At 42.6% G+C, this 25,815-nt stretch overlaps 1 protein-coding gene across 1 annotated transcript in view; it reads right to left on the reverse strand.

The window, feature by feature from the left end:
- Nucleotides 1–474: 474 nt before the first annotated feature.
- The window catches only part of LOC122935664 (ras GTPase-activating protein 1-like), a 52,151-nt gene continuing 26,810 nt past the window's right edge, over nt 475–25,815 (reverse strand). Inside the window, exons 2-6 of the mRNA XM_044291483.1 lie at nt 8,871–9,023; nt 7,986–8,121; nt 5,836–5,906; nt 696–813; nt 475–525 (exon numbers count right to left, since the gene is read on the reverse strand). Of these exons, the coding sequence (XP_044147418.1) occupies nt 490–525; nt 696–813; nt 5,836–5,906; nt 7,986–8,121; nt 8,871–9,023 (514 nt within the window). The 3' untranslated portion in view covers nt 475–489. The remainder of the gene's footprint in view (nt 526–695; nt 814–5,835; nt 5,907–7,985; nt 8,122–8,870; nt 9,024–25,815) is intronic.

A 25,815-nucleotide genomic window follows, 5' to 3' on the forward strand; every position in this document is an offset into this window, starting at 1 on the left:
TGGCTCCACATGGGAGCACGCACTGCCTCCCCCTCAGGATGGCAGAGTGGTGTAGAGTGTCAGCTCTGCCATGGTCCTTCCATGTCGTGGAATCAGCAGAACCCCCGCTTCCCCAATATATCTGTTGCTGTCCACAAAAAATGGACTTTCTACAGATCAATAGATCTGCTGATTACAAACTGTCTGTATGTAGTGGCTGATAGCTGTGCTATGTAACAAGATACGGCGGCGGGGCGGTGGAGCAGAGCTGTGCTCGTGCATGTGACATCAACAGGAACACCCACAGAGTCTCAGAGCACATGAGAAGAGTGAGAAACCCTCAGAAGGGCATTCCTGACCGCGTGTGAAGCAAAGATGATACCAGGAAACAAACAAGTGCAGTTGTATTATGTGCTGCATTACGGTAAGCTATGGGATTATTGATTTTTAGTGCACAAAAGGTGTCCGTAGCCTTTAAGGGATGGTATTCAACCAACAGAAGAAACCTACTTACATCTTGCCTTCATGGGGATCCTCTTCTCTGCCCTAAGAAAAAAGAATTTAAAACCAAAAATTACAGTGAACCCCATGAACTTCATATCATTGAACAGGTCAGTACAAAAACTAAGGTACAGCAGCCTCCACACTACACAGTGATATCAGTAATGACTTCTCGTCGACAACCAGTATAAAGGAAATAGACCAAATGTACTAACCACTTCATTCACCAAATCTTCAACTATAAGGCCTTGTTCGTTAGTGCGAAGATTGGTAACCCACATCCATCCGTCTTCTAATTCATTATGAACAATAAACATATCTCCTTTCAAGAAACTGCAAAAGACAGTATATAGAATTTAGATAATTTACAAGGTGAAATATGCAGTGAAGTCATGCATTTACTCAGTATTTACCAAGAAAACATGTCTACTTATACCCTACTTTGAATCCGCATAAATATTATTACGACTAGGTTTAGTGCCCATGACCATATGCACATTGCTATCATTTGTGGTACTGCCACACAGATCCACTAATAGTACAGAGGGGCCCCAATTAATGGATCAGTGCCAACAGCAAAAAATGAGGGTAGCACATGGATGAAATTCAGGGTTACTTACCATTAATACACAATAATAAGACAAATGATGCTAATCTTATTTGTTAATCCTATGATGTTAATCTTTTTTACAGCGTTTTGACTGACCTGGTAGTTTGTTTTTGCATCGCCATATTCCGACCCCTATAAGTTTTTTTTTATTCAGCTACAGAGCTGTGTGTGTGCGCATTTTTTGTGGGGCAATCTGTAGTTTTTATTGCTAACAATTTGGAATGTGTGACTTTTTTGGGAGGGACGAAAAACAGCAAATCTGCCATTTCGATTTTATTTTTATTTTTTTTACTGTTACTGCATTCACCGCACCGGAAAAATACATTTATATTTTAACAGTATAGGGATTTTGAAACGTGGCAGTGGTAATGTTTTTTTTTTTTTTTTAATATGGGGAGACTTGAATATAAAATTTATATAATTTTTTTTTATTTTTTTTTACCCAAGTACCCCTGAGGTACTTGAACATGTGATCATCTCATTGTTTCTCCCACAGACTGCAACAAATTACCATTGCAGTCTATGGTAGGTTTGTTATATTCCTATGGAGCCCTGGCACAGACAGATATAGGAACATTGCTATGGAAGGCCTTGGATACTTTAGAGCAGGGGTGCACAACCCGTGGCCCCCAGAACCAAGTTTTGCGGCCCCCTGTCTTGCTGGGCAGAAACACAGCTGATCGTGCGATCAGCTGTGTTTCGACCTGAGGAGGAACCAGACGATTGATTACCGCTACTGCACTGTAACAGGAGCAGGTCGGCCTCCCGGCTGTAAGTGAAAGTGGAGAGCCGAGGAGAGGGCAGAAACGCTTTATCAGCGCTTCTGCCTTCTCCTCAAGATAGATGAGCTGCTTGGGGCAGAGGAGCGCATAAATAAAAAAATAAATAAATACGTGTTCATTGTCCCCAACATTTTTTTTTATGACCATTTGGGGTACATATGTGGCAAAAATAAAAAAATAAAATAGGAATATAAAAAAGAAAAAAAAAGAAATTAAATGCAAATAAAAATAAAATAAAGAAAAAAGGAGCAAAATAATAGAGTGTTCATTGTCCCCCAACAGACTTGTTATGACCTCTTGCGGGGCATATTATGTGGCAAAAATTTAAAGTAGTAAACCAATTATAAAAAAATAATACAATAGAATAATAATACAAATAAAAGTAAAAAAAGAAAAGGTGCAAATTAAAGTGTCAGCGTCCCCCAAAGGTCTTTTTATGACCTCTTGGTGGATAAATCATGTAGCAGAAAGATATAAAAAATTAAGTTAAAAACTGAAAAAAAATTACAAAACAAAAAAATTTAAAAATAAACACCCACACCAACCAAAAAAGGTCACCATTACCGCCCCATTCACGTGAAACTATACATATTATATAACAAAATGGCCTACACAAAATGGGGAACTAATTATAATAATTTATTTTGGTGTCAGTTTGCATATTTAAACAATGAAGAGCTATAGGTTTGAACTTAAAAATGTTTTGTACAGTTTACACCACATAAAACTACTAAAAAATAAATTATAAAGCCCGATGTGTCATGTAAAAAATGGTTTCAAAAATTATTTTGGTATAAGATAGTTACAACAGCCATTTGAACCACTTGTGCTAAATCACAAAAAAAAAAAAAAAAAAAAAAAAAAAAAAGTGTCTGGTCATTTAGGCCTTTTCAAGCCTGGTCATTAAAGGGTTAACCAATTGAGCTCCTCCTCCACTAGTAAGTTAAAGGGAACCTGTTGCCGGGATTTTGTGTATAGAGCTGAGGACATGGGTTGCTAGATCGCCGCTAGCACATCCGCAATACCCAGTCCCCATAGCTCTGTGTGCTTTTATTGTGTAAAAAAAACGATTTGATACATATGCAAATTAACCTGAGATGAGTCCTGTCCCTGACTCATCTCACTTACAGGACTCATCTCAGGTTAATTTGCATATGTATCAAATCGTTTTTATTACACGATAAAAGCACACAGAGCTATGGGGACTGGGTATTGCGGATGTGCTAGCGGCGATCTAGCAACCCATGTCCTCAGCTCTATACAGAAAATCCTGGCGACAGGTTCCCTTTAAAGCGCTTACTGGTTATTGCAGGGCCCCTATAATGGCAGTAGGAGTAATAACCAGTGAGTGTTGTCCTCTGCAGTGAAGGAAAAAGCAGATTTATGAATAGGAGGCAGGATGGAAGGAAAGGTCACCACTTTTCCGGTAAAAATGATTTTTAACCAGTTCCTGCAGCATGGCTCCTGAAATAAAAAAGGTTCATACTTACCTGCTCCCCGCTGCTCCGGTCTTCTGTGCTGCCCCCATCTTCCGGTCCCCTCACTGTTTACACTTGGCAGTGCATGGCCATGGTCACATGCACCTCTCCAGCCAATGACTGGCTTCAGCAGTGAAACACTGCTTGTGGCCACATCAACGCTGAAGCCAGTGATTGGCTGGAGAGGTACATGTGACCATGGCCATGTACTGACATGTGTAAACAGCGTGGGGACCGGAAGATGGGGGCAATGCAGAGGACCATAGCGGCAGGGAGCAGGTAAGTATAACTCTTCGGTTTCAGGGGCCATGCTGCAGGATGATATTCGGGACAATTACTGGGAAAAAGTGTTCATAGGAGCACTCATATCTTATATCTGGCGGTATAATCGTGCCGCTGATCTATAAACAAGGAATCGCTCGTTTGTCGGCTGATTTGCTTATTTTATCAGGATAAAAGGTTTACAATTATCAGCAGCACATCTCCCTGTGTAATCAGGAATGGGCTACCAATAATCAATGTAACTAAATGAAGGTGGAAAGGCTGCGATAGCGTTTATTCCTCCCCAGTCACTTTGCTTTGGCTTGTGTAATAGGCGGATGCAAATGAGCGTCGATCGACACTTTTTTAAATTTGAGGCCCCTTGAAATAGGCCGATGTGTCAATGCGGCCCTCAGACCAAAAAAGGTTGCAAACCCCTGCTTTAGAGGGTCCAAGGCTGTCACAGCAGCTGAATGGCTCTCTCAATCTGGAGCCCTGGGAGCACAAGCATCTAACCACATAACATGAGGGGTAAAGGGGTTATCTAACCCTATAAAGACCCCCCCCCCCCCCCCACCAATGAACCTCGTATACATTATACTGACCTGCATCGCTTCAGATCCCTGCATGGCCGCCGCATCTCCCTGTCGGACCGATCAAAACATCTGGCGATTGAAGGAGCAGCCAACAGCAGGCTGTGATGGGGACGAGCCTCCCTACCTTTGCGGGTGACTGTAGGGAGGCTCGTCTCTGTCAGAGCATGCTAGTGGCTGTTCCCCGTCGCCTGATGTTTTGATCCGTGTGACAGGGAGATGCAGCGGCAGCCATGCACAGATCCAGAGCGACGCGAGTGCCGGGGTAAGTATAAATGTATATGAGAGGCCCGGGCATTGGGGTCATTACAGGGTTTGGACTACCCCTTTAAATGCCTTTGATCAGCATTACCACCACGCCGATCACAGATATTGCCCTCCAGGTGTCTACTGTGGGGCATTCCCATTCTACAAAAGCCTAAAACATGCAGGTCCAGAGCTCCCCAACCAGTCTCCTGCCTGATGAAGTGGTCACTGTATGCAGGCAGAAGATGAATGGAGAGGCAGCCACACATACACATGTACATGGTGCTCTCCATTCACATCTATGGGACAGCACGATTGCTGTGCTAACTCCCGTAGCAGTGAGAGCATGGCCACCGCTCTATGGATTCTGCCTGGATACAACGGTATGGAAGATGCACCTTGCTATACTGTGCTGTCATCATTAGGAACCACAGCTTATGTTAAAGGGGACCTAAATCTTTGGTGAAAGCATGATCTTCTCAGAGCACTCTGCACTGTGTGGTGTTATCTGCTTTGCTCCGCTTCACAATCATTTCTATGGATCTATACACGCCAGATGCTGGGAACGTAGAAGAAAAAAAAAAAACAATAGCGCAGAGTGCTCCGAGATATGCTGCTGCATGATCATACTTTCCAACATTTAGGCCCCCTATACAGATTAAACTATTGTCGGTCAAACCCACCGATAAAGACCGGCTCATCTGACAATCTAATGTGTACGTAGAGCTCCCCTGAGAAGAAATGGCCATGCTAAATTGCAGCACTGAGCCTTTTGTTCTCCCTGTACCACCTCCAGTGGTAGTAGTTTTCTCCTCTCTCCCGAATGCATACACATACACGTTCAGGGGATTTCTGCCACTTCATGAATAAGGATCTATCAATGTATGCCGTTTGTAGCCTGACAGATATAGCATAACCATAAATCTACTTCACATTGAAAATGAAGACTTTGATACCAATGTATTAAAGAGGTTGTCCGGCAGGAGTTTTTTTTTTTTTTTTGACTGGCAGAATGCTATAAAACACATAATGGCACCAATAGTCTCCTAACTGATCCCCCACCACCAGATGTTCTGGGCAACACAGAAAATGGCAGGCGATGCCCACTCTGCTTGTCACTGGCTGAGGTGGGTTACCTTTACGGCCAGAGACTGACGGCGCAGGTATTTAATGCCATTTCCAGTGTGCCGAGCCTTGACCAGGAAGCAGAGACCAGTGGTGACCTGGTAAGCATCGGAACGCCATTGGCAGGAGATCAGATCACTGAGTAATGCTTCTTTTGTGTTTGGACACCATTCTGACCATTAATAAAAAATATTATCCAATTGAACAATCCCTTTAAATAATACAGGGAAAATGAGCCATTAATTACTTCATGTATGTACCTGATTTCATCAGTCTCTGGGACCTTTGTGTAGGGAAGAATGGCACGTACTCTTCTCCTGTCTTCCACTGGCTAATCAAAAGGAAAAAAATAAATGACTTATTGTTTATACCATCCATAATCCTTTCCACAGGGGAAAGGTTTGCAACTGATGTTAACATTAAAGAGTAACTAAATCTTTATAACAAACAGTATTGTCGTGTACAGACACATCTGTTCTCGCAGGCTTGTGCACAAATCATTAGAGCGGGGAGAGAAGCTGACATCACAGGTCATGTGACCCTTAGTGAAATCTGAGAAAGCAGCAACTGTACATGCAGTAAGTGCATGGTAAAGCCCTTTACACATTTGATTAGACACATTAGACAAAGGCAAAAAAATTTACTCGGACAACCCCTTTAATTTTGTATTTTTATTAAACGTTTACTTCCCTAAAGCACACCATTCCCTGTGTGCTTAAAACCCAGCTCAGCTGTGTACGGACTGTGAAATTTATGAATGGCCCGCAGTATATTAAAAAAAAGCTTTATTGGGGCATTACGGATATCTTATTAAAATTTGTTATAAAGGTTTAGTTTAAACGCTGGTATTTCACTTGAAATAATAATTTCTTTATTGATAACAGTATGTTGCATTTTAGTTTAGAAACTTGCTGTACACAAAAACTGTTTAGTTCTAGGCATCAATGAGGGCAGATTTTTGGGGCTCGGATGCAGACCCATTTACTTCAATGGGGCCACAAAAGATGCAGACAGCTTCATTCCATTTACGATTAAAGACAGCTTATATATGGTATGCTGATCTTGATACTTACTACTAGCGGTGTCTCACACTCTGAATATACAATACCACATTATAAGTTAATAATAATATAACAGCTACTGTGGACCACTCTCTGTTGACACCCTATATGGTCTCTATGTATATGTATTTTTGTCTATAAAAAGATTTTTTCTATGTTTTTATGTCAAATAAAGATACATTTTAATGGGTATTCCATGGTACCAGTTCTCTTTTGTTGATTTATAAATTAAGGAGGTACACCCTTGTTATCATACAAAGCTGTGTCAATCCAGTTGAATATCAGTTATTCCCTTGCCCCACAAAAAAATAAAAATAAAAAAAATAGAACATGTCTTATTGTTGTCTGTTTTGTGGACAAGAATAGGCATTTCTATTTTGGGCGGCACGCAAAACATGGCTTGGTCGTGTGCATGAGGCCTTATTAAGAGGACCAGTCACCATTCCCAACAGGTCCCAGAATGTCACTATCCAATCAGTGCTGCCAGTGTCAAACTGTACCGGGACACACCCTCTTTGACAAAGGGAATGGTAACACCCAGTTGTTAATTTTTCATACAAATAATCCAGACCTCCCAAGTGTCCCTCTTTTGGAGGGACAGTACGTCTTTTTGACCCAAGCCCCTCTGTCCCTCTTTGCTCCTTAAAATGTCCCTCTTTTTGATCTGAGGTATAGATTTGCATCATTACATCCACAATATTAAGCCAGAAAGTATTGCTCTGGTTCCTCTGTTTATTAGAGCCAGTTTATATTTCATTATTTAAAGGGGTATTGCACTTTCATTTAACTGATGATCTATCCTCTGGATAGATCATCCTCCGACACCCGGGACCCCCACCGATCAGCTGTTTGAGAAGGCAGTGGCGCTCCGGCCTTCTCACTGTTTACCGCCGGCCCACTGACGTCACGACTAGTATCAACTAGCGTGGGCGCAGCTAAGCTCCATTCAAGTGAACAGAGCTTAGCCGCGCGCACGTTAGTTGATACTAGTCGTGACATCAGTGGGCCGGTGGTAAACAGTGAGAAGGCCGCGGCGCTGCTGGAGCACCGCTGCCTTCTCAAACAGCTGATCGGCGGGGGTCCAGAGGATAGATCATCAGTTAAATGAAAGTGAAGAACCCCTTTAATGCAGTTGGGATTTTAGAAATTTCTATACTCAGATTATTTTTGAACTATTTTGCAAGAGCAAACTGTGTATAGATATGCAGGAAAAAAATGGATCTTTCACACATGAACCATAAGTATCCCTCTTCGACCGTGCAAAAATTTGGGAGGTATGATAATCCCTGACAGGAATGAGAGCCTATTTTAGCTGCTGAATTTTGAGAAATGACGCCCGTCTGACTTACCTCTGGTGGTGCCACTGGAAAAAGGAGTTTTTCTTCTTTAAGTAAACAAGATACATGACTATAGTATCCTATAAGATCAGAAAGTGAAGAAAACCTCCTCCCTCCGATGTAGAAGTCGCCACACATTGCTATAATCCTGTAAAAAGAGAAAAATGGAGAAGAGACAATGAATGAACAGCAAAAGTAAAAGCACTAGGCGCCCCGTCGGTGGTTCGGTAGCGCAGAATGGAAACCTTGACCAATGGCTTTTTAGCGGCGACATGTCCACAAGCGACATCACTGCTGAAGACAGTGGCAGGCTGCAGCAGAGCAGGCGACCATGCCAGCATGCAAGACTAGACAGACAGGGAGCAGGTAACTATGAATCCTTTAAAAGCAGAGAAAGGCTGTGGGCCAGGTATGCCAGGACAACTCGTTTAAAGGGGTATTCCCATCTTAGACAATAGGGGCATATCGCTAGGCGGCTCTCCGCTCAGACCCACACTTATCAGACAATGGGGGCATATCCTAGCGATATGCCCTCATTGTCTAAGCTGGGATAACCCCTTTAATAGGCCCCATTATTGGATGATGGCATCTGCTAACTGTCATTTGTGCAGTTAATTGATGGATCCAGCAGAAGGGCAAAGCTTCAGCTATAAATGGAGCCATGAGGTCATTGTGAACTTCCCATCTCCAGCTCACCTTCAGTACTCGCATAAAAAGATCGGAGAACAACTCATCATCACTATTACAAAAGCCAGCAAGTCCCCGTTTCCCAGTCTAAAGATTAAGCTGGCTATACATTTGAGATCATGATCGGCCGCATTGCCATTCCGGCTAACTTTAATCTTATGTGTATGGCCACCCTTAAATCATCAGTTACAATGGGGTCTTGCAGCGTACCTGAAATGGGTGACTGCATTTGTTTTGCTGAGAAAAGACAGCACAAAGGACCCCGGCCGTCGATCACTCTCCCTGATAAGATAGCTCCCGGTTCTCCCAGCCTGGTAAAGGCGCTCCTCCGCAATGGTTCTGTCCAGTTTACCATGATACCACCTGGCAAGAGAAAGTAAAAGATATTTAAACATTCAAGAAATAGTGCTTTCCACGTCAATCAAAAATTCTGAAATAACATCCGCATCACGTGGCGCAGATCTGTTGTATTCCACTGCGGTTTTTCTGTCCTCATATGGTACAACAAATTTAAATTTTTTTTTGAAAAGGGAAGGAAGGCAACGAGTTGATTCCAATAAAATGTCAGCTTGCATCTAGAAGAAGGAACTGTGGTGGTGGCCACTATAGTGCTAAATATACAGATGGTTCTTCTTTCTGGCTGCAAATAGTTACCTAATGATTTGCCCTCTGTTCCTCATGTACACCGACTGAAATGAAGGGTAGAGGGGTCACTCTTTAGCCCATGGTATCGGAATGTGTTTGGTTTTCTATCCAACATCATATGACAGTCCCAGCAGATCAAAATGGGTTCTACCGTGCAATTAGATGGAAGAACCGTGACATCCAAGAACTACAGCTGCATGGAGGCCGCCCGCTCACCAATCTGAGGGTATGATCACAGTTGCAGTTCAGATCTGGCAGGCATTTCGGGCAGCCTGTTCTGGTATAAATGTTGGCTGCCGGTTGCACAAAAAATGCAGTAGTATCTGTCCAACTAAAACCAGTATTTATGCCAGAAAACTGACGGATCGCCACCGGACCCCATTATAGTCAATGATGATCTGACTGAACTGAAGAATCTAGCAATGCCGATCCAGCGAAATCCGGCACGCGCTTCTCTGCTGGATCCACATACCCTGAGCCGTATGTACATAAACACATGCTTCTAATTGAATTGAGGGCTCAGTCCCCTCTCCAAAAATGTAGGATGATTATGGTATATGCTTCCAACCACTGCCACGTGCAGCTCGTAAGCCACAACACTGCAATGCAGAAACCACTGCGGGGCAATGAGTGGGCATGACTTCACTAAAACTAAGCTGGGCATCAAAGGCCAATAAAAGCAGTTCTGACTCTGGTGCCAAGAACCATATACAAGTTCTACATTATGATCAGGTCACAGGCGCTTAGCATCAATACGACACAGTACAACCAGGTTTTTCTATTCTTTTTATCACAGAGGTTCTCAATTCCATCGTGTCATTTGTTCTTCTATATACGGCGTGTTCCTAGCAGGACAGGTAATAAACGTTAGAGACACTTCTTAGGATGATCTCCTATAGGGCGTGCGCGGGCTTTGCTGCATACACCCTGCTGGGACAAGGAACAGCGGTCGCCCATTATAGTGAGCACACCCCTATTGAGGTTTAGACCCAGTTCTGTAGAGAGGTGAAAGATGCTTTCACACTATTTTCTAGAGGTATTTTTCTGCACTTCTGTATTATTTTTAGTGGCTTGTTTGCATTTTTTTTTTTTTTTTTTTGCTGTAAAAACGCCAGCTCCAGATGTTAGCTGGGAAATAAGAAACACAGGACTCAGAAGACTTTTTTGTCATCAGCATTTCTGCTTATTAGGTGGCTTTTTTTTTTTTTTTAAACACAGCATGGGGGAGTTTTTCAGGCATCTCTAAGGCCCCTTGTAGACGAGCAGGTCCAAATTAGGGCCGGATGCATTGAGTCTGCGGTCAGGGAAAATCGTGCGAGTAGGCACGCAATTGCAATCAGTTTTGACTGCGATTGCGTTCCGATGTTCAGTTTTGCAAGCACGTGATAAAAAAAGCTGACTGTGGTACCCAGACCGAACCCGGACTTCTTCACTGAAGTTCGGGATTGGGGTAGGTGTTCTGTATATTTTATTATAACCATGTTATAAGGGAAAATAGCATTCTTAATACAGAATGCATGCTAAAATGTGGCTTTAGGGGGTAGAAAGAAAAAATAAATTGCTGAATGAAGATAGATTCTATCTTCATTCAGCAGGACCTGTGCTGACGTCACCGCGCTTACCACGTCATCAAAAGGTGCTTTGGCAGGTCCTGCAGGAAGAAAGACGACTATGCCGGCTGCGCAAACAGGATGAGGAGAGTCAAATTTTATTTACTTTTAACCCCTTAAGCCACATTAATTCTGTATTAAGAATGCTATTATTTTCCCTTATAACCATGTTATAAGGGAAAATAATACAGTAAATTAACTTTTATCAATTTACTTCATCTCCTAGCAACCATGCATGAAAATCGTACCGCAGTCGCACTTGCTTGCGATTTTCACGCAGACCCATTCAAAATCGCAGCATGTTCTATATTCTACGTCTTTCACGCAACGCACAAGTGATACGTGAAAATCAACGCTCATCTGAACAGCCCCATTGAAGTGAATGGGTCCGGATTCAGTGTGGGTGCAATGCATTCACCACACGCCCGGAACGCTCGCCCGTGTGAAAGGGGCCTAAGGGTGCATTCACACGACCGTATGTATTTTGCAGTCCACAAAATGTGGATCCACAAAACACAGACGTCTGAATTGCACCAGTTTTTTTTTTTTTTTTTTTTGCTGACCCATTATAACAATGCATATTCTTGTCCGCAAAACATTTTTTTGGGGCGCTATTGACGGGTCCAAATCAAATATGCTAAAAAGAGAGATCAAATGCATACCTAAAATACAGTTGTGTGAATGATGAGCCCTTACTATAGTGAAATAAATAAATTCATATGACCATTTATGAAAAAAAACACAGCAATAACAACAGGTGCCCTAAAAAAGCACTTGCTATTAGGACTCATGCACACGACCGTATGTATTTTAAAGGGGCTGCAAAAAATACAGTTGACGTCAGTGTGCATTCCGTATTTCGTGATGCGGACAATAGGACATGCTCAAAATTTTTGCAGAACGGACATACGGACACAGAAAGTGGAATGGAGTGAAACTTTTTTTGCGGACTCATTGAAATGAATGGTTCCATATATGATCCCAAAAAAAAAAAAAAGGAATGGACACTGAAATAAACACGTTCGTGTGCATGAGCCTTTTTTTTTTTTTTTTTTTTTGGGGGGACAAAACAAAACAAAAAAAATGTCTGCAGGGAGCTTAATAAATGAAATGATTAATGGCTAAGGCCCCTTTACACCGGACAACTGAACAGGCGATCCCCAGTAAGGAAGATTTGTGCCTGATCCTGAGCAGAGATGAGAGCGGCACTTACATGCAGCAATCATCTCCACCACATGGGGATGAGCGATCACTGGTCACAGGCTCACAGTTTCTGGGCAGCAGAACCCCGTTTAGTCAGCATGATCTGCTGCTCAGAACAATACAATGAAGGAACATTTGCTTCTTCATCAGGTGATTGGAGGCGCATTAAGGCCCTTTTCACACGAGAGAATATTTTGCACGGATTCAATGCAAACTGAATCCGGACCCATTCATTTTAGTGGGTCTGTGTACATGAGCGTTGTTTTTCACGCATCACTTTCATGCAACGCTGGGCCCATAGAAGTGAATGGGGCTGCGTGAAAATCACATCCGCAAGAAAGTGTGGATGCAATGCGTTTTTTACGGAGATGTTTGTAAACCTTCAGTTTTTTATCACGCACGTGAAACACACATCAATGCGCATTTCACCCGCACAATAAAAACTGAATAACTGAACGCAATCGCAGGCAAAACTGAATGAACTTGCTTGTGAAAATTGTGCATTTTTAACTGGACCTAATCCGTATCGCTTGTCTGCAAGGGGCCTAAGACTGCAATGCTCGGGAACATTTATTCCCGATAACTGGCCTGTGTAAAGGGGCCTTTAGTCATTACCCCACAGACTAACAGGATTAAGAACAGATGCATTTTTGAACCTTCACATTGTACTGTTAAAACCACATCCAATGCCAGTAATTCCTGAGAAAACTGGAAGTGTGATAGGAAGTGACAAAGTCGTGCTGACCATGTCCGCCACACAGCAGCCATAGAAGTAAGCACAGTAATAAGGAGAAAAAAAATAATTATATATAGACAATATGGAGTACACTGCATTATAACAGTGTAAAGGTTCTGCAAAACCACAAGGAATTCCATCATAAGCATTTTATGAGAGTGCCTATTCTGCTGCCGACTCCTGTAGAACAGCTACACTGAATATCACGCACTCGCAGCCCTGTAAGGGACCGTTCACACAGCGGTTTATGCCGCCGGAATTTTGGCTTGGTAATCCACCAGTCACCGCTTATCTACTCCCTCCTGACCTCTGCACAGGTCACAGCATGTCTACAAACCTCTCCCATACAAGTCAATAAACTTTGGTTATTTAAATCATTTTCTGCACATTTTTCCTGTATTTTTATGCAATGTTTATTTTAGTTTATACAAGGCCTCTGTGGACCATTTAACATTACATTTTTATGGGTTATTTCTCCCATAAATGGGGCTGACATATTATCCCCCCCATTACAATGGGAATAGAGCTTCCTGACCTGTAGGCTGGCAGTTACCCGGGAAGTGCCACAGTATACATGGTGCTTATAGAGCACTGTGCATAAAAACAATAGGAAAGGCAGGGGCAGTGTAAAAAATAAAAAAAAGGTCACTGCCAACAGACTCCCTGCTCCTGCCGAAACACAGGGGCACATTTACTAAGAACACTCTTTGAAGGAAAAAAAAAAAAAAAAGCCTGTCTTCAATATGCGCCTTATTTATTATCCCTTAAAGGGGTTTTCTCATCTGAGACAATGGGGGCATATCGCTAGGATATGCCCCCATTGTCTTATAGGTGCGGGTCCAACGCTGAGACACACACCTTTATCGAGAACGGAGCCCGAAAGTGAAGGAGAGCGCACTGCACATGCGCAGCCGCTCTCCATTCATTTCTCGGCTATTGCCGTCTGCCCCATAGAAATGAATGGGAGCATGGGCCGCGCATGCTCAGTACGCTCCCATTCACTTCTATGGGAGGGGGGGGGGGGGGGGGGAATTAGCGCTTGGTAGTGGACGGACCATGGGAAATCTGGGGTCCTCCAGCCACAGTGCTCCCTACTCGGTTCTCGATATAGGTGCGGGTCACAACGGTGGAACCCGCACATATCACACAAGTGATATGTCCCATAAGATGGGAATACCCCTTTAATCCAGTTTGTCTTTTTTTGGTTTAAGTCTGACATCTAGTGTTCTTGTAAGACAGATTTAAATTCGCTAAACTGGTCTAAATAGTATGCTCAGGAAAATGAGGTGCAAGTGAGCTGAATTTTGGCGCAGGTCTCCATGAAAGTAGGCAAACTGTGGCGCAACTCACCACTCAAAACAGAGAAAAGTACGCCAGCTCTGGGGTGGTGTAGAAATTAGACTTTACTACAAAATCTGGTGCAAAATAAAGCATAAGTAGGACAGAAATTGGGTTAGAAAACTTGTCTTTAAACTCAAAACAGACAACAGGCGCAAATGCCCCAAAAAACAGGAGCAAAAAGAGCTGGTTAATGAGCCTTCAGACAGTCGGAAACAGGAAGCGACGCTTCAGTAAATGTGCGCCAATCTCTGTGCGGCTACCAACTTTGCAAGGATGTGCAGAACTGTCCTCGAGTTTTTGGGCAGTCCGCAAGAGGTTAACTATTCCCGAATTAATGTGAATCACATGACTGTTCTGAGAAACAAACAGGGCTTTTTCCAAAGCCTCCCAATAATCCCTGCAACCAAACAGCTCGCCAACACCTTCCCCCAGCTCTGTACTGAGAAAGCGTATTATCCACAAGACCCGCACGTCAGCTCAAAGAGGATCTAAGTAAGACTAAAGTAAACCAAAGCAACCGGAGACCATCCTACAAACTCCCATAGAAGTGAATGGAGAGGGCCACACATGAGCAGCCAGCAATGGGGACCCTGTCCAGAGGAGACCCACATCTACCAGGCTTTTAAAGCCCTCCATTTGATATGCCAGATAGGTCTGATCTGATTCATAACTCCAATAAACTGTAGTGACCAAGTACGATCCATGACAGGTGAGGGACAACAGTGGAAGGTCCCACTGACCAGACAGGACAACCCTTAAATAGCAGAAAAGATTTGACTTCTGAAGGATAGGAACAGTACGGCCTAAGTGGAGATAACCAGAAGCCTGTCACAAGATGGAAATGTGCCAAAATATGCCCCAACTTGGCATGGGCACCACGTCACTGGGTCTGAATAATGTAAGTGACCAATCACTAAAATAAGAGAAAACACAAGACTGAAACAATGGATCTCGCCAGCCTCATGTCAGGGAGAGGCCTTCATTTGGGCAGTATTCAGCAATTAAGAGAAAGAAAAGCATGAACTCAATATCCTCAGGAAACCCCTCACTGTACACATTTTCAAAAAAACAGGATATACGTAGACGTACAAATGTTTTAAAGTGAGATAGAAACTTTGAGCTGCCAGCGTTGTGTCACCACACAGAAAAGTCCATCGAGAATATCGCTCTACAGAGAATATTAATGCATCAGATATAGGTCGTTATAACCCACTGATTTCAATGGGATGGCCAGCAGCCCTGTGTAAATGGAAGCCGCCCAACCAACACAACAATCGGGCATGCTGGATTACACAATGCCTGATCCTTTGTTCAGGGTTTGGCAGTGGCTTTGGCTCTTTGAAAACGTGCTGCAGCCTTTCATCCGAGTTGGAGGAGGATTTCCTGATGTACGCCTCCTATAGAAGGCCTCACACACTTTCCTTTGAAGAAAAAAAAAAAAAAAAAAAAAAAAAAAAGAAAAAAAAAAGGCTATGTTCACACTAGCGTTTAGGCTTTCCGTTTGTGAGATCCGTTCAGGGTTCTCACAAGCGGTCCAAAACGGATCAGTTTTGCCCTAATGCATTCTGAATGGAAAAGGATCCGCTCAGAATGTATCAGTTTGCCTCGGATCAGTCTCCATTCCGCTGTGTAGACGGACACCAAAACAGCGGATTGCTGTCCGCCTGACAAAGCAGAGCCAAACGGATCCGTCCTCACACACAATGTAATTCAATAAGGACGGATCCATTTTCTCTGACAATAGAAAACGGATCTGTTTCCTACTGACTCCCAATGGAGTCTTGGCTATAGAAGACATAATACAAACAGATCCGTTCATGATGGATGCATGCGGTTGTATTATTGTAACAGATCCATGACAGATCCGTCCAAAACTCGAGTGTGAAAGTAGCCCAATACTGACATAAACCACCCTGACATGTGCCGATAGGACAACTGGTGAATGGAGCACCATGGATACGTTTGATGTATATGCTGGGAGATTAAAGGGTTTCTACCACTTTGATTTCACATAACTAGGTGTCAGACACTAGCGATCCGCTAGTGTCTGCTCTGCCAAACAATCCTGCTATAATAGCTTTTGGGGCAGCCGTTTACCTAAAAAAAGAACTTATATTAATATGCTAATGACGCTCTAGGTGCTATGGGGGCGTCATTAGCACCTAGAGGATCGGTCTACCGTCACAAGATGCCGCCGCCCAGCGCGTCCCTCCAGCCCGCCCATCTCCTCCGGAATGCGATCAAACAACAGACACTTCACGCGCCGTGCGCGGCTGTATTCGGCGCATGCGCAGTGAATGTCCGACCGCTTCCCTGCTCAGACATCTCCACTGCGCCGATGGAGCACTGTGACGTCATCAGCGCAGGCGCAGTGGAGATGTCTGAGCAGGGAAGCGGTCGGACATTCACTGCGCATGCGCCGAATACAGCCGCGCACGGCGCATGCGCGTGAAGTGTCTGTTTGATCGCATTCCGGAGGAGATGGGCGGGCTGGAGGGACGCGCTGGGCGGCGGCATCTTGTGACGGTAGACCGATCCTCTAGGTGCTAATGACGCCCCCATAGCACCTAGAGGGTCATTAGCATATTAATATAAGTTCTTTTTTTTTTTTTGGTAAACGGCTGCCCCAAAAGCTATTATAGCAGGATTGTTTGGCAGAGCAGACACTAGCGGATCGCTAGTGTCTGACACCTAGTTATGTGAAATCAAAGTGGTAGAAACCCTTTAAAAGGGGTTGTCTCAACTCCACAAATGACATTTATCATGTAGAGAAAGGTAATACCAGGCACTTACTGTTGTACTGTGACTGTCCATATTGCTTCCTGGATTCATTTTTCCATCACATTATACACTGCTTGTTTCCATGGTTACGACCACCCTGTAATCTATCAGTGGAGGTCATGCTTGCACACTAAAGGAAAAAGCACTAACCTACGTGCGCTCCTACTTTTTCCTATAGTGTGCAAGCACGGCCACCACAGATGCATTGCAGGGTGGTCGTAACCATGGAAACGAGCAGTGTATAATGTGATGAAAAAAAAAAAATGAATCCAGCCAGCAAAGGAAGCAATATGGATAACAATACATTAGTAAATGCCTTGTATTAACTTTCTCTACATAATAAATGCCATTTGTGGAAGTGACAACCCATTTAAAGGGGTTGGCCAACTTTTGGGGTCTGTTTTGCAAAAACCCCTCCCCCTGCTGGACAGACCCGACATTGGGAAGCACACTTAGGCCCCTTTCACACGGGCGATATTTCTGTGCGGGTGCAATGTGTGAGGTGAATGCACTGCACATGCACTGAATCCGGACCCATTCATTTCTATGGGGCTGTGGACATGAGCATTCCTAATGCTAAGTAAAATAGGGCTGGAGGGGGGGTTAAAAAAAATATAAATAAAATAAAATTTGACTCCCCTCATCCACTTGTTCGCGCAGCCCGGCTTCTCTTCTGTCTGCTCAAAGAAGAAAGAAGAGAAGCAGGGCTGCGCGAACAAGTGGATGAGGTGAGTTAAATTATTTATTTTTTAACCCCTTCATCACTATTTTACTAAGCATTCTGTATTAAGAATGCTATTTTCCCTTATAACAATATTATAAGCGCAAAAACACAAATGCAATCGCACTCTGCAACCAGCACTCTGCCCTGCCTTTATGCTTGATGTTGAATGAGGCATTGGATTACATTTTGGCCAAAGCGTAATAAGCCACTCACCACGTCAAGGTCGCCTCCATGAGTGGTCCCTAACACTAGTTCCTACCTGTTATGGGCCATGACAGCCACAAAGTCCAGGGAGCGCAGGTACAGCATGCACGCCAAGCACACTCTGCTTTTAACCCCGTCCGGTGCCATTACAGCTTTCATCGGATCCAGGGATGCAAGTACCAACATGCATGGTGAGCCCACTATATACTTTTCCTGGAGCCAAATGGCTACTAGTAGGTGCTATGAGAGCAGACTGTTTTATACCGACTTTAAAACCAGCCTCCAGGGCAGACTAACTGGTCAGGTGTGCATGACTGCATGGAGATCGCCACGCCTCCAATATATACTACAAAGAAAAAAAATGTGTGTGTGGGGGGGGGGGGGGGGGTTCAACAATGTTATAAGGGAAAATAATAAAATCTACAGAACACCTAACCCAAACCCGAACTTCTGTGAAGAAGTCCGGGTTCGGGTCTGGGTACCAAACATGCCGATTTTTCACACGCGCAAAACGTCAACGTTTTGTACTCGCAGGGAAAAAAAAATAAAAATGCGCATTTTCCCACAACGCCCGCGTGAACCCAGCCTTACTCCCCGGCTCGGCTGCCTCACACAGGTCCCACACCATTAACATTTGCTTTGATGCCACTGCAGCCAATCACTGGCTGCAGCAGTGGCCTGCTCCCCCTGCATTACGTGACCTACTGACTGACACAAGGGGAGCAGGTCATTACTGCTCAGTGACTGGCAGCATCAAAGCAGATGTTCATAGCGGGGGACTCAGGTGAGCGGAGTGAAGGAGCTGGGAGCCATTGTCAATAAGCAGGTCATTTCCTTTTTGCAGGTCTAACTAGGAGGGAAGTTTGCTATCTATGGAAGTCAATGAGATCCCGCCCCCAGACTGAGTCTCATAGGCAGACCATGAGTGTTTAAAAAATAATAATAATATTATTATTATTATTATTATTATTATTAATAATAACCGTGTCAAAACAGCCATTTTTTGGTCATCTTGCCCCAAAAGGTTCAATATTGAAGGATTAACCCCTTAAGGACTCAGCCCTATTTCACCTTAAGGACCAGGCCATTTTTTGAAAATCTGACCAGTGCCACTTTAAGTGCTCATAATTTTAAACCGCTTTGACTTATCCAGGCCATTCTGAGATAGTTTTTTTTGTCACATTGAATTACTTCATGACACTGGTAAAATGAAGTCCAAAAAATTATTTTTTTTGCATAAAAAGATACCTAATTTACCAAAAATTTAGAAAAATTTGCAAATTTCAAAGTTTCAGTTTCTCTACTTCTGTAATACATAGTAATACCTCCCAAAATTGTGATGACTTTACATTCCCCATATGTCTACTTTATGTTTGAATTATTTTGGGAATGATATTTTATTTTTTGGGGATGTTACAAGGTTTACAACTTTAGAAGCAAATATTGAAATTTTTCTGAAATTTACAAAAAACAATTTTTAGGGACCACTACAGCTCTGAAGTCACTTTGCGAGGCTTACATAATAGAAACCACCCAAAAATGACCCCATTCTATAAACTACACCCCTCAAGGTATTCAAAACTGATTTTACAAACTTCGTTAAACCTTTAGGTGTTGCACAAGAGTTATTGGCAAATGGGGATGAAATTTGAGAATTTCATTTTTTTGCCTAATTTTCCATTTTAACCCATTTTTTCCACTAACAAAGCAAGGGTTAACAGCCAAACAAGACTATCTTTATTGCCCTGACTCTGCCGTTTACAAAATCACCCTATATGTGGCCGTAAACTACTGTACGGCCACACAGCGGGGCGTAGAGTGAAAGGTGCGCAGTTTGGTTTTTGGAAGGCAGATTTTGCTGGACTGGTTTATTTACACTGATGCACCCCTAGAGTAGAAACTCCCTAAAAGTGACCCCATCTAAGAAACTACACCCCTCAAGGTATTCAAAACTGATTTTACAAATGTCGTTAACCCTTTAGGTGTTGCACAAGATTTAATGGAAAATAGAGATACAATTTCAAAATTTCACTTTTTTGGGCAGATTTTCCATTTTAATATTTAAAAAAAATAATAATAGTAAACAAAGCAAGGGTTAACAGCCAAACAAAACTCAATATTTATGGCCCTGATTCTGTAGTTTACAGAAACACCTCATATGTGGTTGTAAACCGCTGTACGGGCACACGGCAGGGCGCAGAAGGAAAGGAATGCCATACGGTTTTTGGAAGGCAGGTTTTGCTGGACTGTTTTTTTTTTACACCATGTCCCATTTGAAGCCCCCCTGATGCACCCCTAGATAGAAACTCCAAAAAAGTGACCCCATTTTAGAAACTACGGGATAAGGTGGCAGTTCTGTTGGTACTAGTTTAGGGTACATATGATTTTTGGTTGCTCTATATTACACATTTTGTGCGGCAAGGTAACAAGAAATAGCTTTTTTGGCACCGTTTTATTTTTTTGTTATTTACAACATTCATCTGAAAGGTTAGATCATGTGGTAATTTAATAGAGCAGGTTGTCACGGATGCGGCGATACATAATATGTATACATTTTTTTTTATTTATTTAAGTTTTACACCATGATTTCATTTTTAAAACAAAAGAAGTTTTAGTGTCTCCATAGCCTAAGAGCCATAGTTTTTTCAGTTTTTGGGCGATTATCTTAAGTAGGGTCTCATTTTTTGCGGGATGAGATGGCTGTTTTATTGGCACTATTTTGGGGTGCATATGACTTTTTGATCGCTTGCTATTGCACTTTTTGTGACGTAAGATGACAAAAAAAAAAAAAAAAGCTTTTTTTAAACAGTTTTTATTTTTATTTTTTGCGGTGGTCACCTGAGGGGTTAACTCATGTGATATTTTTGATAGAGCCGGTCGATACGGACGCGGCGATACATAATGTGTATACAATTTTTTGTAAAAAAAAAAAAAAAAACAACAACACACACCTGTTCGAGAACAGTCATTTTTGGCTACCTTGCCTCACAAAAAGTATAATATTGGGTGATTAAACAAAAAAATCATATGTACCCAAAAATAGCACCAATAAAACTGTCACCTTACCCTATAGCTTGTAAAATAGGGTCACATTTTGGGAGCTAATGCTGTAGGGGTGAATTAGGGGTGGCTTCAAATGCAACATGGCAACTTAAAATTATTCTACTGAAATCTGCCTGCCAAAAAACATATATTGCTTCTTCTCTTTTGAGATAAATTTTGCCTCAATTTTCTTTAATTTCTGTGGAACACTTAAAGGGAACCTGTCACCGGGATTTTGGGTATAGAGCTGAGGACATGGGTTGCTAGACGGCCTTTAGCAGATCCGCAATACCCAGTCCCCATAGGTCTGTGTACTTTTATTGTGTATAAAAAACGATTTAATACATATGCAAATTAACCCGAGATGAGTCAGCTTGAAAATATGACTTCTCTGGTCACACAAGTAAGATATGACTTATGTTAATTTGCATATGTATCAAATAGTTTTTTTTACACAATAAAAGCACACAGAGCTATAGGGACTGGGTATTGCGGATGTTCTAGTGGCCATCTAGCAACCTATGTCCTCAGCTCTATACACAAAATCCCGGTGACAGGTTCCCTTTAAAGGGTTTACAACGTTTCTAAAATTGGTTTTGAATAACTTTAGGGTATTTACATCCAAATCAGGTGAACGGTGTAGGAATTACAACAGTTTGCATATGTGCCTCCCACTTGTTAAGGAACCAAAAGTAATGGGACAATAATAATAATCATAAATCAAACTTTCGCTTTTTAATACTTGGTTGCAAATCCTTTGCAGTCAATTACAGCCTGAAGTCTGGAACGCATAGACATCACCAGACGCTGGGTTTCATCCCTGGTGATGCTCTGCCAGGCCTCTACTGCAACTGTCTTTAGTTCCTGCTCGTTCTTGGGGCATTTTCCCTTCAGTTTTGTCTTCAGCAAGTGAAATGCATGCTCAATCGGATATAGGTCAGGTGATTGACTTGGCCATTGCATAACATTCCACTTCTTTCCCTTAAACTCTTTGGTTGCGTTTGCAGTATGCTTTGGGTCATTGTCCATCTGCACTGTGAAGCGCCATCCAATGAGTTCTGAAGAATTTGGCTGAATATGAGCAGATAATATTGCCCGAAACACTTCAGAATTCATCCTGCTGCTTTTGTCAGCAGTCACATCATCAATAAATACAAGAGAACCAGTTCCATTGGCAGCCATACATGCCCACGCATGACGCTGCCACCACAATGCTTCACTGATGAGGTGGTATGCTTAGGATCATGAGCAGTTCCTTTCCTTCTCCATACTCTTCTCTTCCCATCACTTTGGTACAAGTTGATCTTGGTCTCATCTGTCCACAGGATGTTGTTCCAGAACTGAAGGCTTACTTTAGATGTCGTTTGGCAAACTCTAATGGTTTACATCTTGTGGTGAACCATCTGTATTCACTCTGGTGAAGTCTTCTCTTGATTGTTGACTTTGACACATATACACCTACCTTCTGGAGAGTGTTCTTGATCTGGCAAACTGTTGCTGAGCTCACCGATGCGTTCCTTCTTTTTAGGAATGTTCCAAACAGTTGTTTTGGCCATGCCTAATGTTTTTGCTATCTCTCTGAAGGGTTTGTTTTGTTTTTTCAGCCTAATGATGGCTTGCTTCACTGATAGTGACAGCTCTTTGGATCTCATCTTGAGAGTTGACAGCAACAGATTCAAAATGCAAATAGCACACTTGAAATGAACTCAACCTTTTATCTGCTCATTGTAATTGGGATAATGAGGGAATAACACACACCTGAGAAGCCAATTGTCCCATTATTTTTGGTCCCTTAACAAGCGGGAGGCCCATATACAAACTGTTGTAATTCCTACACCGTTCACCTGATCTGGATGTAAATACCCTCAAATTAAAGCTGACAGTCTGCAGTTAAAGCACATCGTGTTTGCTTCATTTCAAATCCATTGTGGTTGTGTATAGAGCCAAAAATGTTAGAATTGTGTCAATGTCTCAATATTTATGGACCTGACTGTATGGGAAATGTTAAAGGATAACTGTCACACTTAGACCCCAATTTCAATTTTCATATATGTAGTTACTAATAACATGATATTCCAGAATCAGTTACTATTAGACTGACTTACCCCATATTTAATAAGATTCAGCAATTAGCAACCAGTCTGCATAAAACTGCAATTTCACTATTCAGTTAAGATGGCCGCCACTGCCCTCACCCTGAGGCTAATCCCGCCTGCCCTCACTAGCCAGTAACAATAGCCCCCCCATAAGTGTCAGTAACCAGAGCACTTCCCCTAAAGGGTTAATCTCCTGCAGCACAAAGGGGTCCTCTTACCACATGTTGCTTTCATTTATACACTGAGCAGACGGCAGATCTCCCTTCCCTGGTCTGCGCTGCTCCAACTCTGCATTGTCCCAGTCTGCTGAGTGAGGGAGCGTCTGCCAAGTGCAGGGACAGGGAGAAGTGCACACAGCCCAGGCACTGTTATCAGCTGCTGGGGAGGACCTGGCTTTAATCATTTACTTACAGTCCCTGGCTGTCTGTAATCTGACCTCGCAGGCTGCCTGCTTCTGCGTCCTCCGTCCTTCAACACAGACGTACCATGCATAGCAACCGGATTTTAAGCAGAGGTAAAAGTAGGCAGTACAGGGAACAAAACTGTGGAATTAAGGGGTAATTGAATACACAGTGAAAAGTTTAAAATAGGGCCACCAAGGAGATATTAACCACCACAATCCAATACTCCCTAAAAAATGACAGGTATACTTTAAAGCGAACCTTTCACCTGCATTTCACTTAATAAACTATCAAAAGTACCTTATAGATCATCCTCATTGTGTTATCATACAGTCTTGTCCTGCTTTTCTGCCATGTATATGCATGGAAAATTTGCCTTATAAAGTACTCCTCTCCAGCTCCACAAGTCACGATAGAAGTCAAGGGGGTAGCCCTTCCCTCACTCCAGGCTGTAACTCCCCTGCCCTAACCCCGCCTCTATGCAGTCTAATTGACACCCGGCTCAGTCGCCGGGACCACGCTTGTACAGGCGGCGCATGCGCTGTCGGCCTTAGTAGCAGCGCGATCCCGTCTATCGCGCGGACTCAAGCGCGATCCTGTAATTTAGTTGCTAAGAGTTCCTGATATATCCAGATAAAACACACTTTTTCTATAAGTGTGGAGGTAGAGGCTGTACCCATACAATCGTGGTGTGAGCCATTCCTCCAGACTTAAGCCTGATGAGTCTATCATGTGGTAGGTTGCCACTATTTTAATAAATATAATAAAGTTTCTTTTTAAGCGTTCCTCCAGTAGAACATAGCCTCCATCACTTAGAATCGCTAGTACTGTAATGGTTCCAGGAGGTAAGAGCTTGAGCCATTAGTTGTGGTGAAAAGGAGCAGATCCGATAACGTCTAGCGGTAATTTGAGGTAGAACCCGCATCCTGCCAGCAGCAATGCAAAACCACATTTCCTGCTCAAGCACAAGCGCTTAAAGGCATTAAAAGTGAGCCGCCAAACGAATGGTTAAACAAAAGGACACATGACAGTACATACGGGATACAGTGCTTATACTTTCAAAACTGCGATTTACAGACACCCCCCCCCCCCCACAAACACACAAACAGTCGTAAAATAATAGACACATACTCACCTATTTCACCTCCTGCTGCATCCAGCGCTGCTGCAGCCATGCTATCTACTTGGCTTGGGGATGGTGAAACAGGGGAGTATGACTGTCCGTTTTAGACCTCATGCACTCAGCTTAGAACTGCCTATTCTAGTCCACAAAACGGTCGTATACAGGAGCCCAGAGCACTTAGATGCTGTTTTTTTTTTTTTTTTTTTTTTTTTTAAGCTAATGCCAGAAACTGATCCAGCAAGAAGGAAAAGTATAAGACTACATTGACACAATAAAAAAAAAAAAAAAATATTATGTGAAGAGAAATATCTCTAAAATGACAACTTTGTATAAAAAAAAAAAAAAATGGGAAAAGTTGTATTTTAGAGAGATATTTCTCTCACCTAGCATGGGTATATGTAAAAATACACCCCAAAACACATTGCTCTACTTCTTCTGAGTACAGCGATACCACATGTGTGACACTTTTTTGCCGCCTAGGTGAGCAAAGGGGCCCAAATTCTATATATATATATATTTTTTTTTTATTTATTTATTTTTTTACACATTTGGATTTCAAACTACTTCTCACGCATTAGGGCCCCTAAAATGCCAGGGCAGTATAAATACCCCACAAGTGACCCCATTTTGGAAAGAGGACACCCCAAGGTATTTCATGATGGGCATAGTGAGTTCATGGAAGTTTTTATTTTTTGTCACAAGTTAGCGGAAAATGATATATATTTTTTTTTTTCATACATAGTCTCATATTCCACTAACTTGTGACAAAAAATAAAAAAGTTCTATGAACTCACTATGCCCATCAGCGAATACCTTAGGGTGTCTACTTTCCGAAATGGGGTCATTTGTGGGGTGTTTCTACTGTCTGGGCATTGTAGAACCTCAGGAAACATGACAGGTGCTCAGAAAGTCAGAGCTGCTTCAAAAAGCAGAAATTCACATTTTTGTACCATAGTTTGTAAACGCTATAACTTTTGCGCAAACCAATAAATATACACTTATTGCATTTTTTCTATCAAAGACATGTAGAACAATAAATTTAGAGAAAACCAAATTACGTACCGGTAATTCCCTTTTCATGAATCCTCCATGACGGCATACCATGAGAGATGACCCGCCTCCAACCAGGTAGGGACAGGAAGTATAAATTTGACCCTCCTCCGGCTCCTCCTCAGTGTCTTTCTGGATCGACAGCCTAGAGAGTGTTCTTTCGAATCTTTTTCCATTTATACCCTTTTTTATTTTATTT

This window comes from Bufo gargarizans, chromosome 1 (assembly GCF_014858855.1).
Source record: "Bufo gargarizans isolate SCDJY-AF-19 chromosome 1, ASM1485885v1, whole genome shotgun sequence".
Lineage (NCBI taxonomy): Eukaryota > Metazoa > Chordata > Amphibia > Anura > Bufonidae > Bufo > Bufo gargarizans.